The sequence below is a fragment of the Trifolium pratense genome, linkage group LG1 (genome assembly GCF_020283565.1).
Source record: "Trifolium pratense cultivar HEN17-A07 linkage group LG1, ARS_RC_1.1, whole genome shotgun sequence".
NCBI lineage: Eukaryota > Viridiplantae > Streptophyta > Magnoliopsida > Fabales > Fabaceae > Trifolium > Trifolium pratense.
In genome coordinates this window covers 14,946,166-14,965,643 of record NC_060059.1, presented here as the reverse complement: position 1 = coordinate 14,965,643, position 19,478 = coordinate 14,946,166, and the positions used below count along the sequence as shown (strand labels likewise).

The window sequence follows — 19,478 nt, the reverse complement described above, 5'->3', positions numbered from 1 at the left end:
GTATAGGTTCAAATACCATATATTTTCCATCAGGGACATTCTATTTTTTTCCATCAGGATCATTCTATTTTTTCCAACGGGTCATTCTATTTCATAGAATTTAAAACAAAGTTGGCTTTCTATTTTCATTCCATTAAGTGTCACAGTACAATCATATATTTTCCAACAGGGACATTTTATTTTTTTCCATCAGGTCATTCTATTATATAGAATTTAAAACAAAGTAGTCTTTCTATTTTCATTCGATTAAGGGTCACAGTACCATCATCATATCATTTATCGAACCGTATAGGTTCAAATACCATATAATTTCCATAAGGGACAATCAATTTTTTCAATAAGGGTTATTTCTTTTTTTTCCACCGGGTCATTCTATTTTATAGAATTTAAAAAAAGTAGACTTTCTATTTTCATGCCATTAAGGGTCACAGTATCATCATCCTCCCATTTGTCGAACCGTATAGGTTCAAATATAATATATTTTCCATCAGGGACATTCTATTTTTTCCATCAGGGTCATTCTATTTTTTCCAACGGGTCATTCTATTTCATAGAATTTAATACAAAATAGACTTTCTATTTTCATTCGATTAAGTGTCTCAGTACAATCATATATTTTCCATCAGGGACATTTTATTTTTTCCATCGGGTCATTCTATTTTATAGAATTTAAAACAAAGTAGTTTTTCTATTTTCATTCTATTAAGGGTCACAGTACAATCATCCTACCATTTATCGAACCATATAGGTTCAAACACCATATATTTTCCATCAAGGGACATTCTATTTTTTCCATCAGGGTCATTCTATTTTTTCCATCGGGTCATTCTAATTAATAGAATTTAAAACAAAGTAGGCTTTCTATTTTCATTTCATTAAGTGTCAGAGTACCATCATCCTACCATTTATCAAACCATATAGGTTCAAATAACATATATTTTCCATCAAGGGACATTCTATTTTTTCCATAAGGGTTATTCTATTTTTTCCATCGGGCCATTCTGGTTTATAGAATTGAAAACAAAGTAGGCGTTCTATTTTCATTCCATTAAGGGTCACAGTATCATCATCCTCTCATTTGTCGAATCGTATAGGTTCAAATACCATATATTTTTCATCAGAGACATTTTATTTTTTCCATCGGGTCATTTTATTTCATAGAATTTAAAATAAAGTAGGCTTTCTATTTTCATTTGACTAAGTGTCACAGTACAATCATATATTTTCCATCAGGGACATTTTATTTTTTCCATCGGGTCATTCTATTTTATAGAATTTAAAACAAGGTAGTTTTTCTATTTTCATTCGATTAAGGGTCACAGTACCATCATCCTACCATTTATCGAACCGTGTAGGTTCAAATACCATATATTTTCCATCAGGGACATTCTATTTTTTCCATAAGTGTTATTCTATTTTTTCCATCGGGTCATTCTATTTCATAGAATTTATAACAAAGTAGACTTTCTATTTTCATTTGATTAAGTGTCAGAGTACCATCATCCTACCATTTATCGAACCGTATAGGTTCAAATACCATATATTTTCCATCAATGGACATTCTATTTTTTCCATAAGGGTTATTCTATTTTTTCCATCGGGTCATTCTATTTCATAGAATTGTAAACAAAGTAGGCTTTCTATTTTCATTCCATTAAGGGTCACAGTATCATCATCTTCCCATTTGTAGAACCGTATAGGTTTAAATACCATATATTTTCCATCAGGGACATTCTATTTTTCGCATCAGAGTCATTCTATTTTTTCCATCAGGGTCATTCTATTTCATAGAATTTAAAACAAAGTAGGCTTTCTATTTTCATTCGATTAAGTGTCACTGTACAATCATATATTTTCCATCAGGGACATTTTATTTTTTCCATCGGGTCATTCTATTTTATAGAATTTAAAACAAGGTAGTTTTTCTATTTTCATTCGATTAAGGGTCACAGTACCATCATCCTACCATTTATCAAACCGTGTAGGTTCAAATACCATATATTTTCCATCAGGGACATTCTATTTTTTCCATAAGTGTTATTCTATTTTTTCCATCGGGTCATTCTATTTGATAGAATTTATAACAAAGTAGGCTTTCTATTTTCATTCGATTAAGGGTCACAGCAACATCATCCTCCCATTTATCGAACTGTATAGGTTCAAAAACCATATATTTTCCATCAGCGATATTTTATTTTTTCCATCAGGGTCATGCTATTTTTCCATCGGGTCATTCGATTTCATAGAATTTAAAACAAAGTAGGCAGCATGCTATCTATTTTCATTCGATTAAGAGTCACAGTACCATCATCATCCCATTTATCGAATCGTATAGGTTCAAATGCCATATATTTTCCATCAGGTACATTCTATTTTTTCCATCAGGGTCATTCTTCTTTTTCCATCGGGTCATTCTATTATATAGAAGTTAAAACAAAGTAGTCTTTCTATTTTCATTCGATTAAGGGTCACAGTATTATCATCCTACCATTTATCGAACCATATAGATTCTAATACCATATATTTTTCATCAGGGACATTTTATTTTTTCCATCAAGTCATTCTATTTTATAGAATTTAAAACAAAGTAGGCTTTCTATTTTCATTCCATTAAGGGTCACAGTATCATCATCTTCCCATTTGTAGAACCGTATAGGTTTAAATACCATATATTTTCCATCAAGGACATTCTATTTTTCGCATCAGGGTCATTCTATTTTTTCCATCAGGGTCATTCTATTTCATAGAATTTAAAACAAAGTAGGCTTTCTATTTTCATTCGATTAAGTGTCACTGTACAATCATATATTTTCCATCAGGGACATTTTATTTTTTCCATCGGGTCATTCTATTTTATAGAATTTAAAACAAAGTAGTTTTTCTATTTTCATTTGATTAAGGGTCACAGTACCATCATCCTACTATTTATCGAACCGTGTAGGTTCAAATACCATATATTTTCCATCAGGGACATTCTATTTTTTCCATAAGTGTTATTCTATTTTTTCCATCGGGTCATTCTATTTCATAGAATTTATAACAAAGTAGGCTTTCTATTTTCATTCGATTAAGGGTCACAGCAACATCATCCTCCCATTTATCGAACTGTATAGGTTCAAAAACCATATATTTTCCATCAGCGACATTTTATTTTTTCCATCAGGGTCGTGCTATTTTTCCATCGGGTCATTCGATTTCATAGAATTTAAAATAAAGTAGGCAGCATGCTATCTATTTTCATTCGATTAAGAGTCACAGTACCATCATCATCCCATTTATCGAACCGTATAGGTTCAAATGCCATACATTTTCCATCAGGTACATTCTATTTTTTACATCAGGGTCATTCTTCTTTTTCCATCGGGTCACTCTATTATATAGAAGTTAAAACAAAGTAGTCTTTCTATTTTCATTCGATTAAGGGTCACAGTATCATCATCCTACCATTTATCGAACCATATAGGTTCTAATACCATATATTTTTCATCAGGGACATTTTATTTTTTCCATCGGGTCATTCTATTTTATAGAATTTAAAACAAAATAGGCTTTCTATTTTCATTCCATTAAGGGTCACAGTATCAACATCCTCCCATTTATCGAACCGTATAGGTTCAAATACCATATATTTTCCATCAGGGTCATTCTATTTTTTCCATCAGGGTCATTCTATTTTTTCCATCAGGTCAGTCTATTTCATAGAATTTAAAACAAAGTAGGCTTTCTATTTTCATTTAAAATAAAATAAAAAATCATTTTCTATCAAATACCATTTCTTCATATATGTGGAGCATGAGACACAATGTCAAGTTAAATAAATAGTGATAACTTAACATTCATACCTGGTATAGATACGTCCTCAATTTCATCAAGAGCCCTGCATACAGAAGTTGCAGTACCTTCCTCGCATTAGGCATCATAGGCAGCAAAGAAGGAAGAGGCTGATTTTCTACATTTACATAAAGGTTCTCTCAATCAAAAAGTTTTACTATTATATTATATTATATATTACTATATACAAAAAAAAGCTGATCTCACAAACCAGAAATCTTTAAGAACTTAATAAATAGAATACCAATCAATCAGATTTTAATCACATAATAATTACACATTTCATAAAACAATAGATATTTAGTGTTTCTAAATCTAATGTAACACTAATTAATTTCAGTATATCAAATTATTTGAAGATAGCAGGTGTAAAAGAAATGATATCATACTTGAGTCATTTATAGAAGTTGAATAATAAAGAACGCCTATTTAAATACTAAGTGTTCACCTTGTTGAGAACAACCACACGTGATTTGTTGGTAATCGCCATTTTATGCAAAAAGAGATTATCACGAGTAGAATAGAACTTTGGCTTTCCATTGCCCAATTCAGTAACTGTTGTAACCACTACTGCTCAGAGCAAGAAATGTCACTGAATATATGATAGGAAATAATACTACATCACACAATTCCAAAAACCAATTTAAGACTATTTTATACATAAAATTTGGGCTAACTTTGTTGACACGGTAAAAGTCATCCTTTTGTAGATAACGATATGAATTTTACTTTCCAATTTGTAATGTATTTTGAAATTTGGAATGTGTTTTTCAAATGAATCTAAAAACACTATACTATTTAAAATAACATGAATTTACCATAGTCTTCATGAGGATGCTGTCCATGGTCTCCAAGAACAGCAGCTACTAATTCCATTGATATGCACATATGCTTTCTATGGTTTCTCTGAAAGAGAAGAAAATAGTAAAATTCATTTCTTCAGCTTGAACACAACTAATGATAAATTAAATGAAGGTAGTAATAGAATACTACAGTATATCAATTTATAGTTATACGGTGAATTCAATTAACAGCCACATGAACTGGAAAGTGTGTTGGGAACTGGGAAGGGGAGAATGACTTCTGTCAAAATGATCATAAACCATGTATTGAAAAGCTATCATATTATTCATAAGCTAATCATTTACACACTTTAATCATCAGCCCTGCAGGTGGTCGGAAATAAAAACAGGCATAATCAACAAAAAAAGAGGTTACATAAAATGGAATAATGAAGTAAATGCATTCAGAAATGGATCACTACAATAATCATATTCCTAGAAAAAAATCATTCTGATAATTTCATGCTATTTGCCATTTGCTGATGACCATCAATCATAACAAAGGAGAGAAAACATTAATTGCAAGGTAAATAGAAAGAGGGAACATAAAAAAAGACATAATCTCTTGTGAGCATACAAATTTCCAAAACTGTTTTTTGCATAAGCTCCACACTCATGACCCGCATACATAAGTGAAACACACAAGTCAATAAAATCAAGTCCACCACTGAAACAATCCAATCAAAGTTCGTCTACCTAGTATGCAGTTAATCGCAACAACAAAAAACTAGTTACAAAATTGTATGCAAATACAACACTACAACTACCATACCTCTAATGTAGCCAAACGTTTTGATACCAACTCAATCATCCTTTGACCTTGTCTACAGGAACATAAAATACTGATAAGTAAAAGCTTCAAGAAGGTGGTGAAACAAAATTGCCTTACCACCCAACACTCTGGTAAAGGAAGATTAGTCTTTAGTGTCAAACTGAGAACAGTAAATAGAAAGTATTGGTTAAGAGAAAATGTAAAACAATTATAGATACACATATGTTGAACTAAAATGAAAAGGAGAAACAATATTAACTAAATTTCTTATGCTAAAATCACAATGCTACGGTAAATTGAAAGTACTATAATAAAAATTCCAGCATAGCCAAACCTTAAACTATGCAAGTACTTATAAGTTGTTGTGTAACACTAGATTTGGGATATAAGCGGGTGTTTTATCTTCTGATTACCATAAATTTTTCTGTTATTTTTTGTTTTGTACTTTAATCGAGAGAAGTATTCCTTGTCCTCTGTTCTTTGTAATTTTGTTTTCCTTTCATCTTGATGTATTTTGACTTTTATCAAAAATAAAAATAAAACAATTTTTTATTGGAACAAGAAATGTTTCAAGAAACAAGAGATTTACAAAGCGTTAACCACCATCTTTGCAAACAGGTTATTCAAAAAACAGGAAAAAAACTACCAATCTATCTCATATGGGTGCTAAGATTGATCTAACCTTATAAGTGAGTATATTCTCCCAAGCAGATATATTATTCTCTTTAGGCAAGTTTTGCAGCACAAATTTGTCAGTGTTCCATAATTTGTTTGTGGATGCCTTGTTGGAGGTCAATCGCTCAGTGGACAAAATGCACAAAAACAGTGAAGTCACCTGTGAATCCCTGATGAATCCATGCAAATAAATATAAGAAAATGGAACTTTCCTTGTGAAAAGATAAAACACAGGATAAATTGGGAGCATATTCACAAGGCTACGATAGATAAAATACAAACACAACTCACAAAAAATGGATTAGAATTTGAAATAAATTTGAATGAAACCAATACTTACACAAGGCTAAGATAGATAAAATACAAGCACAACTCACAAAAGCAATACTTAACATTTTTCTCTGATACAAATGTATTGTTCTTTACATGACAAGTACATCACAAAGTTTTGGTCTTTACTTAACCATCAACAAAAACATTTTATTTTTAGATTACTCAAAATCAAACAGAAACCAACTCAAAGCATATTCTTAAGCTTCAACTTGAATTATCTTTAGATTTCAAGATATCATCAACAAGATTTAATTTTGCTATGTTATTATAAGATGGCGATCTTATTTTCTCTTAATTTTTGGTTTTTTGAAACTAGAACAATGCAAACAAATTTGTGCTCGTACCCAAGAAACAAGATTCAATTTTGGAACTAGAAACACCCAAAGCTGTTGCCAAAAACCTAACAGTTGTACAAAAACACAGCAGAAAAATAGGCTAAACATTCATGTTCCGAGAATTGATAATTGATGGAAAAAGAAATGGGGAAAAGGGATAATGACTTCACCAAAATTAAATTCGTCTGATTTCTTCGCGATTGAGCGATTTCTTTCGTGATTGGGCGAGTTCCTTCATTCATGACGGTGGCAAGGTGATTCCTTTTCGTGACGGTGGAGAGGACCTTGAGTGTGACGGTGAATTGGACTAGGGTTACATTGTGTTTCTCTCTTCTCTTAAAACAGAAACTATTTTTCTGGATTGTACTATACTACTACTAAATAGTTGTTTTAACCACCGGGACCATCTATTTCAATTGTGATTAATTAAGTGATAACTTTTGGGACAAACATAAATTTATAAATGAAAGTAGGTGTTGACACAAAAATCAAAGTAATAAAGAGAGAAAGTAAAAAGATAATGTGAGTATGAGAGAAAAAGTTGTCTCAAAAGTTGTCAAAAAATGATTGTACAAATATCATTTCTCTTAATTAAAGGTAGGAATGTTATCTGATCTCTTAATCTTCTTAATCATTAATCATTAGAACTAATAAAAAATTACTATTAAAAATAAAGATTAATAATATGGTTTTGGCTAACATGCACAAGTGCACCATATGGTATATGGTGCACAAGTCACCGATTTTATTATAACGAATATAAATTTTACAAAATCCATCGTTGGATTGCAAGTTTATATTATATAGATCATCCATAAAAAAATTTAAAAAAATTAAAAATCATTTGATATATTGTTGAATATCATAAAGATTAACGGTATTTAATAAAAATTCATAAACCGTTAATTTTAATGAGTCTCAATAACATTGTTGGTGTTTTGATTGGCTACATTTTGCAAAAGCCAACCAGCCAGATGCTGGACTGAGATGCTGTAGCATCATAGTACAGCATACTGATGCTCTGTTTTCGTGCAGAATTTTTATTTCAAATCTGAGTCAAGATTTGCTTCAATTATATATTCAAGCACGTGCGCCTGGGCAAAACGAGCCTTGCTCAGCAAGTTTTATTGAAGTCGGCTGAAGGAATGCTATTTAAAACAAAAATATAATTATATTATATTTTTGCGTTTTTTTTTGTTTGGAACAACAGGAATTATATTTCTAAAAATAATTTAGGGTTGGGCCGCAATTCCTACAGCTGTACATGTCTGAAGACCTAACTTGGACATCAAGACAATTGAAGACTATAAATATGTGAAGCCTCAAGCCTTTACAACTCGTGAATTCTAAACCTTGTATTACAAAAGTGTGCGTTTTTAAGGTTTAGTGTGTGTGTCTTTTGTGAGCCTTTCTTGTGTCGTTTTGATGCAAGTTTAGGACTGGGTTTGTGTTGTTTGTTGTAAGCTGCTCCTAAGCTTTTAAGCACGGAGTTAGTTTGTGTGATTCACTCATAAGCTTTTAAGCAAGAGTGTGGTCTAGTTTCTAGGAGAGTGTCTCCATCCTTACAATCATTATTGACAGCAACATAGTACGTGTTGTTAGAGGGAATTTGGGACAGGGTCTCATTATCTAAGAGGTTCTTAGGTAGGATTGCACGGGTAGTGTCTAGGTGATAAGTCAAGTACCGGGTGTTGGTCGAGGGCTTTGAACTAGAGCTATTATAGTGGATTCATTCCTGGATTGGTATCCCCCAGAGTAGGTGACGTTGCACTGAACTGGGTTAACAACTACCTGTCTTATTTATTATTCTGCAATTTATTTATTTATTTACTGTGTTCTGCGACTGTCTTGCTGCAACGTGTGCTATAGCATCTTGTGCAGCATTGTGTTCACTGCGTGCCAGATTTCAATTGGCATCAGAGCAGGCACCCTTTCTGGTTATAGGGTGAGCTCCAGGGAGAATGTCTGGCAACATGGAAAAAGAAGGAGGGCTTGTAAGCAGACCACCGCTTCTAGTTGGTGTCTCCAACTATGATTATTGGAAATCACGCATGATTGCTTTCCTAAAATCTATGGATAGCAAAACTTGGAAGGCTGTTCTGAAAGGATGGGACCCCCCTGTGGTCATGGACAAGGATGGAAAGCCAACACTTGAACTAAAAGCTGAGGAGGACTGGTCTAAAGAAGAGGATGAGCTTGCTTTGGGAAACTCAAAAGCATTATACGCATTATACAATGGGGTAGACAAACACATCTTCAAACTGATCAAAAAATGTGTCTCAGCAAAGGAAGCTTGGAAGATTCTTGAAACTGTTCATGAAGGTACTCCTCAGGTAAAAATGTCTAAATTACAGATTCTTACTACTCAGTTTGAAAATTTACGTATGAAGGAGGAGGAAACAATTCAAGATTTTCATATGACTATTCTAGACTATGATAATCAATTTGATGCTTTGGGGGAGAAAATTCCCGAAGAAAAGTTAGTAAGAAAAATGCTTAGATCACTTCCAAAGAAATTTGATATGAAAGTCACAGCTATGGAAGAAGCCAAAAACATATCTCAGATGAAGCTGGATGAACTGGTTGGATCACTCCAAACTTATGAAAGTGTTGCAAATGGAAGAAGTGAAAAGAAAAATAAGAGCATTGCCTTCTCATCTAAAAATAATGAAGAAGAACTGGAGGATGAAGAAGAATCTAATGAGAGTATTTCTGAGGCCATGGTGTTATTGGGAAAACAATTCAACAAAGTTCTGAAACGAATGGATAAGAGACCCAGATCAAATTTCAAAAACAATGCTCCAGGCACTATGCGCAGCAATGAAAATCAAGGAAAACCAAAAAGTGTGGAAAAATCAAGCTTAAACAGAAACATTCGATGTCATGAATGTGAAGGATATGGTCACATCAGACCTGAGTGTCCAACATATCATAAGAGAACAAAGAAAGGGCTAACTGTCAGTTGATCTGAGGATGATGACTCAGAAGATGATACAGCATCTGTAACTGCTAAACATATCTCAGTTTTAACAGGTATTGTTACATCTGATACAGAATCTGATGATGGAGAGGTAACCTATGAAGAGCTTGCTGAATCCTACAAGGAACTTTGTCTTAAGAGTGAAGAAATCTGCAGGGTTATTGAGAAACAAAAGGTAACCATCAATGAGTTAAAAGCAGAAAAATCTGAGAATATCTCAAAGATGGAGGAACTTCAAAAGAAGGTAAATTATCTATCCTTTGATCTTGAAATCTGCAGGGTTATTGAGAAACAAAAGGTAACCATCAATGAGTTAAAAGCAGAAAAATTTGAGAATATCTCAAAAATGGAGGAACTTCAAAAGAAGGTAAATTATCTATCCTCTGATCTTGAAGAAGCTAAGGAAGTCATTGAAAAATTAAATGCTGACATTTGGCGGCTGAGAAAATTCTCTGACATGTTGTATAAAGATGATGAGCATCTTGACAAACTTCATAAGGCTGATGGTCAACTAGAGGAAATCTTAGAGAAAAATGTTCGAAAGCCTAGGAATATTGGGCTTAGCTATGAGAATGTCAACAAATTCAAAAAATATAGTCCTGACCTCATGTACATGGATTCTAGAGAAACTCAAAAGCAAAGGATGCCTTATCAAAAGCCGCAGCATCATCAGCAGCATTCCATGTCAAGAAATAGAAGAAAACACCATGCTTGGAGATGTCATTACTGTGGTAGAAAAGGGCACATAAGGCCTTACTGCTACAAACTATATGGGTACCCTAACAGACGTCCTCAGCATAAACCTGTTTCCACAACTGCCTCTACTCAACAAGAATGGAAACCTAAAGGTGAAAATGAGAAGAAAAGTGATACAACTCAACCTGAAGAAGAGACTACTGCTCTGATTGCTCACACATCACTTAGAGCTTCATCAAGGGAAGACTGGTACTTCGATAGTGGCTGTTCAAGACACATGACCGGAATAAGTAAATTTCTTGTTGGTATAAAGTCTTATTCAACCAGCTTTGTAACCTTTGGTGATGGTGCAAAAGGAGAAATTGTTGGGATAGGGGAGCTCAGAAGTAATAGCTTGCCTAAACTAAACAATGTGTTGTTAGTAAGAGGATTGACTGCAAATTTGATAAGTATTAGTCAACTATGCGACCAAGGAATGAAAGTAAACTTCACCAAGTCTGAATGTTTGGTTACAAATAACGAAGGTGAGATTTTGATGAAAGGTGTCAGATCAAAAGACAACTGCTACCTATGGGTTCCCCAAGAAGAAGCAAATATGTCAACATGCTTAATCACTAAAGAAGATGAAGTAAAACTATGGCACCAAAAGCTTGGTCATCTTAATCTAAGAAGCATGAAGAAAGCAATATCTAAAGAAGCCATCAGAGGACTGCCAAATCTCAAAATTGAAGAAGGTAGCATATGTGGAGACTGTCAGATTGGGAAACAAACCAAGATGCCACATCCAAAGCTGCAGCATCTTACCACCACCAGAGTTCTTGAACTTCTACACATGGACTTGATGGGTCCTATGCAAACTGAAAGCTTGGGAGGTAAAAGGCACGCATATGTTGTTGTTGATGACTTTTCTAGATACACCTGGATAAATTTTATTAGAAAGAAATCAGAAATCTTTGATGTGTTCAAAGATCTATGTATTCAACTTCAAAGGGAGAAAAACAATGTTGTATTAAGGATCAGAAGTGATCATGGTAAGGAGTTTGAGAACTCCAGGTTCTCTGACTTCTGTGCCTCTGAAGGCATCATACATGAATTCTCATCTCCCATTACACCACAACAAAATGGTGTAGTAGAAAGGAAAAATAGAACTATACAAGAGTCTGCAAGGGTAATGTTACATGCAAAGAAGCTTTCACATGGTTTTTGGGCAGAAGCTATGAATAATGCCTGCTATATTCATAATCGTGTCACCCTGAGATCTGGAACAACAACTACTATGTACGAATTATGGAAAGAGAGGAAACCTACTGTTAAGCACTTCCATGTGTTTGGTAGTAAATGCTACATCTTGTCTGATAGAGAACCAAGAACCAAAATGGACCCTAAAAGTGATGAGGGCATATTCTTGGGATACTCAACCAATAGTAGAGCCTACAGAGTATATAATAATAGAACCAAAACCATGATGGAGTCTATAAATGTGGTAATAGATGACACCTCAAGTGAAACTACTGAAGATGATACAGAAGATGCTACAGCATCTATAACAGGTGGTGTAGATTGTGAAACTACTAATGAATCCAAGAATGATACAGAGGTTACTGCATCTGAACAAATCTCTGCTACTCCAAAGAAAGGACCTTCTACTCGTACTCAAAAGAATCACCCTACAGACCTGATTATTGGTAATCCCAATCAAGGAATTACTACTAGAAGGACACTTGACTTAGTTTCTAATGCTTGTTTTGTGTCTAAATTTGAGCCAAAAAATGTGAAGGAAGCTCTGACTGATGAGTTCTGGATAAATGCTATGCAAGAAGAGCTAAATCAGTTCAAGAGGAATGAAGTTTGGGACTTGGTTCCTAGACCTGAAAATGCAAATGTAATTGGTACCAAATGGGTCTACAAGAACAAGTCTGATGAAAGTGGAACTGTGACCAGAAACAAGGCAAGGCTGGTTGCACAAGGATACTCACAGATTGAAGGGATAGATTTTGATGAGACTTTTGCTCCGGTTGCTCGTCTTGAATCCATTAGATTACTTCTAGGAGTGGCATGCATTCTAAAATTCAAGTTATTCCAAATGGATGTGAAAAGTGCCTTCCTCAATGGGTACTTAAATGAAGAAGTGTATGTGGAACAACCAAAGGGGTTTGTTGATCCAAGCTTTCCAAATCATGTTTACAAATTAAAGAAAGCTCTATATGGATTAAAACAAGCACCTCGAGCATGGTATGAAAGATTGACTGAGTTCCTTATTAGTCAAGGCTACAGGAAAGGAGGAAATGACAAGACTCTATTTGTGAAAGAAGATCAAGGCAAATTTCTAATAGCACAAATCTATGTTGATGACATTGTCTTTGGAGGAATGTCTAGTGAGATGGTACAGCATTTCGTGCAGCAAATGCAGTCTGAGTTTGAGATGAGTCTTGTAGGTGAACTAACCTACTTTCTTGGGCTCCAAGTAAAGCAGATGGAAGATACTATTTTTATCTCCCAAAGCAAGTATGCAAGAAATATAGTGAAGAAGTTTGGTATGGAAAGTGCTGCTCATAAAAGAACACCTGCAGCAACCCATTTAAAGCTTACCAAAGATGAAAAGGGAGTTGATGTAGATCAAAGTCTTTATAGAAGCATGATAGGAAGCTTATTATACCTTACAGCCAGCAGGCCTGATATTACTTTTGCTGTAGGAGTATGTGCTAGGTACCAAGCTGAGCCAAAGATGAGTCATCTTGCTCAAGTAAAAAGAATTTTGAAGTATGTGAATGGTACATGTGACTATGGGATCCTGTATACTCATGGTGAGAATTCTATGCTAGTAGGATATTGTGATGCTGATTGGGCAGGTTGTGCAGATGATAGAAAAAGCACCTCAGGAGCTTGTTTCTTTTTGGGCAACAATCTTATATCTTGGTTCAGCAAGAAACAGAATTGTGTATCCTTATCTACAGCTGAAGCAGAGTACATAGCTGCTGGTAGAGCTGGGTATGCGGGCTAGCCCGCCCCGTTTAACCCGCCCCGCATAAACCCGCATATTAAACGGGGCGAACAAGCCCGTCGGCAAATATAAACGAGTTATAATATTAAGCCCGAGTCCGGTCCGCATAAGCCCGCGGGTTAAACGGTTAACCCGCGGACTATTACCAAAAAAAAATAAAAAATCATTTTTTTCAAAAAATAAACTAAATTAGTAAAATATTGATATAATGAAAGCTTAAAAAAATATATTAAAAATATATTATTAATAAATATATTAGTAAAATATTTATATGTTATAACATATAAATTGTAACTAACAAATAAAAATAAATAAAGTTTGTGATATCATTGAGTTTATCTATCTTCTCTTTGTAAGTAATGCAACTAAAATCAAATTCAACCGATTCTTATCGTCATATTTGTACCGTCCATTTTAGTAAGAAAAACTTTCTACATGTACCCAAAAAAACATAAAAAGATTAACAGATTCAACTTAACTAAATCACATCAAGGTAACCAAATTATTCAAAACATAATAGCGGAAAATACCCCCAAGAAAAATAACTACCCATTTGGACATGCATTTTTTAAATACTAGCAAATGTATATAAAACTAAGACAAAGTAAAAGATAGTGAAAAAGAACAAAAGATTATAAGTAGAAGAACATGTCTGAATCCTGATGTTTTGTGTTGTTGTCTACTTGATTAAAATTGGAGTGTGTTGTTGCTTTATATAATTAGGGTTTAGACTAAGTTTTTTTTTTTTTTTGTGGTTAAAAAAGTTGAATTTGGACATGGATCAAGTTATTTATATTTAATAAATTTTGTAATTAATTATATATAAAAAAGAAGGCGGGCCACGGGCTAACCCGCGAACCCGCGGATTTAACCCGCATAACCCGCGGTTTTAACGGTCCAACCCACACGGGCAAAAATGTAAACGGGCCAAAAAAAATTGGTCTTAAGTCCATGCGGGCTGCGGGTTAAACGGGTCGGCCCGCGGAACTTGGTCCGTATACCCGGCTATAGCTGCTGGTAGTAGCTGCTCCCAGCTATTATGGATGAAACAAATGTTGCTGGAGAACAATGTGATACAAGATGCTATGGCATTGTACTGTGACAATCATAGTGCCATCAATATTTCAAAGAATCCTATCCAACATAGCAGGACGAAGCATATTGATATTAGGCACCATTTTATTAGAGATCTAGTTGAAGAAGGTATTGTGACTCTTGAGCATATTTCAACTGAAGAACAATTGGCTGATATTTTTACTAAAGCTCTAGATGCAGTTCAATTTGAAAAATTGCGAGGCAAACTTGGTATTTGCCTGTGCGAAGATTTGTAGCAATTACAACACAAAAAGCGTGCAGTTGAAGTGTTTCTCTACACCTCATTTAGTTGTGCACGCAAAATAAGGAAAGTTATCAAAAATTTCCATAACTTCTCCTTTCACGCCATTCAAACTCATCATTTCACGCGCTACATTACTTCTCTCCATTCTCTCTCTTCATTAACTACTCAACTTCCTCTCTCAAACTCCATTTGCGAAAATCTTCACCAAAGTCCAACAATCACCATGTCAAGTTCTCAGAATCCATCCCCTTCCAAGAACGACGAAACTCTGCCTCCACAAACGGCCACATCACCCTCATACGAGTCTATTCCTCAACAAATCACCGTGGCCTTTCCAATTTCAACAATTTTTCCTGAGGAAATAACGAAGAGGAAGAAGATCTCAGCGAAGAAGACAACACCAAAGAAAAGTTCTAAACGAACTCAATCCACTTCGCGTGCGACATCTGCTTCGAAACAAACGGGTAAGAAATCGAAATCCACTCCTAAAGTTGTTCATACAATGCGAGAACTGTACCTTGACAATCCTGCTACTCAAAATGTTGATGTTAATGCTGAAGCATCTGATTCTAGTAAGAAGAATTTAAGTTTGGAATTGGATTTAACTGAAACCCTAGGATTAGAAAAACCTAGGTCTGCTGAGAAATTGGGGGAAACCTCCTTGAAAACCCCTGATGTTGCTATTGATGGTATTGGCGCTACCTCTAAGGCTAATTTTGAGTCAGAAATGACAGTTGATGAGAATGCAGGTTCTGGGCTAGATGCTGCAAATGATGCTACAGCATCTGCAGCACATGTTGATATTAGTGCTTCTATAGTCCCTGAGTCACCAAACTCTCCTGTGGCTCCTGTTCATGAAGAAGGGACTGAAACCACCATCCCTGCTGATGTCACTACACAGAATAAGGGTGAAAGTGTGAGTGTGCCTGATACAAGTGAGCCAAATGTTATTGATGTTGAAAGCCTCCAATTTAAGAGTACTCCTAGGGCTGGTATATCTAGGAGGCTGAGAAGTAATACAGGAAAGGATATAGCCACTCCTTCTGAAGCCACCAAAACTAAAATTGGGCCTAAGAAACAGTGGAGCAAGGTCACTATACCCTCTGGAAGTAAGAAGAAGACTGTGAAGAGAAAAACTATCTCCTCTAGTGACTCTGACTATGAGGAGGATCAGGATGCTGAAGCATCTCCTGTAGCATCTCCTCAGAAATCTGCCAAGAGAAAAAGAATGGCTCCTAATGTCCCATCTGTACCAATTGATAATGTCTCCTTTCATTGTGTTGAGAATGTTGACAGGTGGAAATTTGTGGTCAAAAGAAGAATGGCCATTGAAAGGAACCTAACTGAAGAATTATTGAAATGTCAAGACATTGTGAATCTGATAGAGGAGGCAGGGCTGATGAAAACTGTATCTGAATTGGGTAAATGCTATGATAAATTGACTAGAGAATTCTTAGTAAACATCCCAGCTGACTGTGATGACCCTTTAAGTCCTGAATACTTAAAGGTGTATGTGAGGGGCAAATGTGTTGATTTCTCACCAGCCATCATCAATCAACATCTGGGAAGATGTGATGTTCCTGCACCTGAATTGGAGATATCTATGAATGAGGTATGCAAGACTATAACTGGTGACAAAGTGAGAATATGGCCAAGAGCTGGAAAACTGTCTGCTGCAAAATTAACTACAAAATATGCTCTGCTGAACAAAACTGGTGCAGCAAACTGGGTCCCCACTACACACTCCAACAGTGTAGCTACAGGTTTGGCCAAATTCATCTATGTCGTAGGTACCAGTACTGTTTTTGATTATGGCACTCATATTTTTAATGCAACAATTCTCCATGGCTCTTCTACTGCTGTAAAAATGCCAATAGCCTTTCCCACTTTGATCTGTGGTATTATCTTGTCTCAACATCCTGACATCTGCACTAACTCTGATGTGCCTGTCTCTAGACCCTCAGCCTTGACCATGGATTTTAGATTATTGGAAGGTACACATGCTGCAGACATTGCTGTAGCATCTTTGAAGAAACCAGCTGCAGGTATGACCAAGAGACAGATGATTGCTAATCTCAGGGAGGTTAGTAAAATGCTAGGTGAGAAGAAGGAGCTGGTAGATGGTGTAATCCAAGCCTTGGAGCTTGAGCAGTCACAGGCAAATGAGGATGGAGTTGGTCCTTCCCATGGCGCTTCCCATGATGATGATCTTGCAGGTGGTGACACTGTAGAAGAGGAAATGGCCTCTGATGAAAGTCCCTCAATATGATCTGTTTCTATAACTTTTTCTATTTTGGATGTTATTTTTTGAAGGCTTAGGCCTCATGATTTGTAAGCTGTACTATGTGATCCTCTATGATCTGACATCCTGTGACTTTTGTACTACTTGGTATTCTATGGTTCTTTGTTTTGCTCCTATTCTATGGTACTGACTTTATTTGTCAGAATTTATGGCTAAAAAGGGGGAGTAAAATATGTGTGTGCATGATGTGATGAAAACATGCTATAGCATCTAGTATAGCATGTTGGTTTACATGCATGTTTTGAGGGGGAGTGAAAGTTTATGCATATATTGAGGGGGAGTAGGTAGAATTTATCTTTCTACTACTTATGATACTTATGATATGCATGTCTGAAGTGTTTACATAGGAATTTACTTTTCCTATTCTCTATGGCGTTGCTTAAATTTTAAGGAGTTTATTTCACCGATCTTGAATTCACTATGTGAGAGTTTATTTCTCTCTATCTGTACTTTGAGGCTAAGATGTGTTATGTTCCGCTGTTACATGCCTCTGATGCTTACGTGCTAGCTATCTATTCATCTGATGAATTTCTTTACTCTCTTTCCTAGTTGTGTGCGTATGTTGACTCGAAGGAAAGTTTAAATAGCTTAGCATCGTTCTACTTTCTTTCCTAGTTGTGTGCTTATGTTGACTCGAAGGAAAGTTTAGACTGTATCTCTCTATGCACTGGCCTAAGGTTGTTTTAGCCAAAATTTGCCAAAGGGGGAGATTGTTGGTGTTTTGATTGGCTACATTTTGCAAAAGCCAACCAGCCAGATGCTGTGGACTGAGATGCTGTAGCATCATAGTACAGCATACTGATGCTCTGTTTTCGTGCAGAATTTTTATTTCAAATCTGAGTCAAGATTTGCTTCAATTATATATTCAAGCACGTGCGCCTGGGCAAAACGAGCCTTGCTCAGCAAGTTTTATTGAAGTCGGCTGAAGGAATGCTATTTAAAACAAAAATATAAGGGTAAATGATCATTTACCCCCCTGCAAAATAAGCAAATTTTCGTTTACCCCCCTGTGCATATTTTTTTTCTGTTTACCCCCCTGCAAAAAATAAATTCTCTCATTTTGCCCCCTGACTGTACAGCAGGACATGTGACTGTGCAAATCTGCTGACGTGGCTTGTACACATGGAAAAAATAATTTATATTTTTTTAAAAAATTCCACGTCAGATATTTTTTTTTATAAAAAATAATTTTTTTTTCCTACAAAATAAACGAACCAATTTTCTTATTTTCTTTTCCCAAAATTAAAAAAAAAATTCCTACAAATAATTTTTTTTCCTACAAAATTTTAAAAATTATATTTGTTTTCCTACAAACGAATTTTAAAAAAAAAAATCCTCCCAAAATAAAAAAAACGAATTTTCTTATTTTACTCCCAAAATAAAGATTTACTCCGAAATAAAGTTTATTTCCAAATTAAATATTTTAAAGATTTATTTTCAAATCTCTTTGAATTAGAAAAAAAACATAATCTTTAATTTTTAAAAACAAAACCTTATTTTTTTTGTTAATCTCTTTGAATTAAAAAAAAAAAAATAGAAGAAGAAGTTTTATTTGTGTTTTCCTCTTCTACCAAAATTATATGTGATATTAAATTATGCAGCAAAAAAAAAATAAAGCAAAATTATGCTTCAATTCTTATGTGATATTAAATTGTGCAGCAACCTTAGCTTGCACTGTATCTGCAACTCTAAATTATGCAGACAAAAATAAAGATTCTATTTTTTTAATTAAAGAATATTTGAAAATAAATCGTTAAATTTTTTATTTTGGGGACAAAATAAGAAAATTTAATTTTTTATTTAGTCAAAAAAAGTTATTTTTGTACGAAATCTTTTTTTTTTATTTTGTAGGAAAAAATTTATTTGTAGGAAATTTTATTTTTAATTTTGGGAAAAAAAATTCGTTTTTTTTTGTAGGAATTTTTTTTTTAAATATATTATGTGACATGGAATTTAAAAAATAAATATAAATGATTTTTTCCACCGTACAAGCCACGTCAGCAGATTTACACAGTCACATGTCCTGCTGTACACCTAGGGGGCAAAATGAGGGAATCTATTTTTTGCAGGGGGGTAAACAGAAAAAAAATCTGCATAGGGGGGTAAATGAAAATTTGCTTATTTTGCAGGGGGGTAAATGATTATTTACCCAAAATATAATTATATTATATTTTTGCGTTTTTTTTTTGTTTGGAACAACAGGAATTATATTTCTAAAAATAATTTAGGGTTGGGCCGCAATTCCTACAGCTGTACATGTCTGAAGACCTAACTTGGACATCAAGACAATTGAAGACTATAAATATGTGAAGCCTCAAGCCTTTACAACTCGTGAATTCTAAACCTTGTATTACAAAAGTGTGCGTTTTTAA

At 34.5% G+C, this 19,478-nt stretch overlaps 2 protein-coding genes across 6 annotated transcripts; one reads left to right on the top strand and one right to left on the bottom strand.

Moving 5' to 3' along the window:
* Positions 1-607: 607 nt before the first annotated feature.
* Positions 608-7,171, bottom strand: LOC123903183. 5 transcript variants are annotated; one of them, XR_006807853.1, is made up of 7 exons: positions 6,959-7,141; positions 6,798-6,853; positions 6,128-6,290; positions 5,446-5,497; positions 4,650-4,737; positions 4,280-4,401; positions 2,397-3,949 (listed from the first exon to the last, which is right to left on the bottom strand). XR_006807853.1 is itself a non-coding variant. In XM_045953102.1 (5 exons), the coding sequence occupies exons 2-5, from the start codon at positions 5,665-5,667 to the stop codon at positions 3,917-3,919; spliced, it is 465 nt and encodes a 154-aa protein (XP_045809058.1). In that variant the 5' UTR covers positions 5,668-6,290; positions 6,959-7,150; the 3' UTR covers positions 2,553-3,916. The 5 variants fall into 5 exon arrangements, 1 of the variants encoding a protein (XP_045809058.1); XR_006807850.1 differs by lacking the exon at positions 6,798-6,853 and having other exon boundaries at positions 608-3,949; positions 6,959-7,171; XR_006807851.1 differs by lacking the exon at positions 6,798-6,853 and having other exon boundaries at positions 2,553-3,949; positions 5,446-5,605.
* Positions 7,172-15,027: 7,856 nt separating this feature from the next.
* Positions 15,028-17,073, top strand: LOC123888927. The gene has a single exon (XM_045938097.1). The coding sequence runs from the start codon at positions 15,028-15,030 to the stop codon at positions 17,071-17,073; it is 2,046 nt and encodes a 681-aa protein (XP_045794053.1).
* Positions 17,074-19,478: the final 2,405 nt, after the last annotated feature.

What these genes read in the sequence shown, in the direction of transcription:
- LOC123888927 (XM_045938097.1), top strand. Translation starts at nt 15,028, where the DNA reads ATGTCAAGTTCTCAGAATCCATCCCCTTCCAAGAACGACGAAACTCTG.
- LOC123903183 (XM_045953102.1), bottom strand. Translation starts at nt 5,667, where the DNA reads ATGTGTATCTATAATTGTTTTACATTTTCTCTTAACCAATACTTTCTA. An exon ending in AACGTTTGGCTACATTAGAG is followed by an intron (nt 4,738 to 5,445) that starts GTATGGTAGTTG and finishes CTTCTCTTTCAG; the next exon opens with AGAAACCATAGAAAGCATAT. An exon ending in GCATCCTCATGAAGACTATG is followed by an intron (nt 4,402 to 4,649) that starts GTAAATTCATGT and finishes TGCTCTGAGCAG; the next exon opens with TAGTGGTTACAACAGTTACT.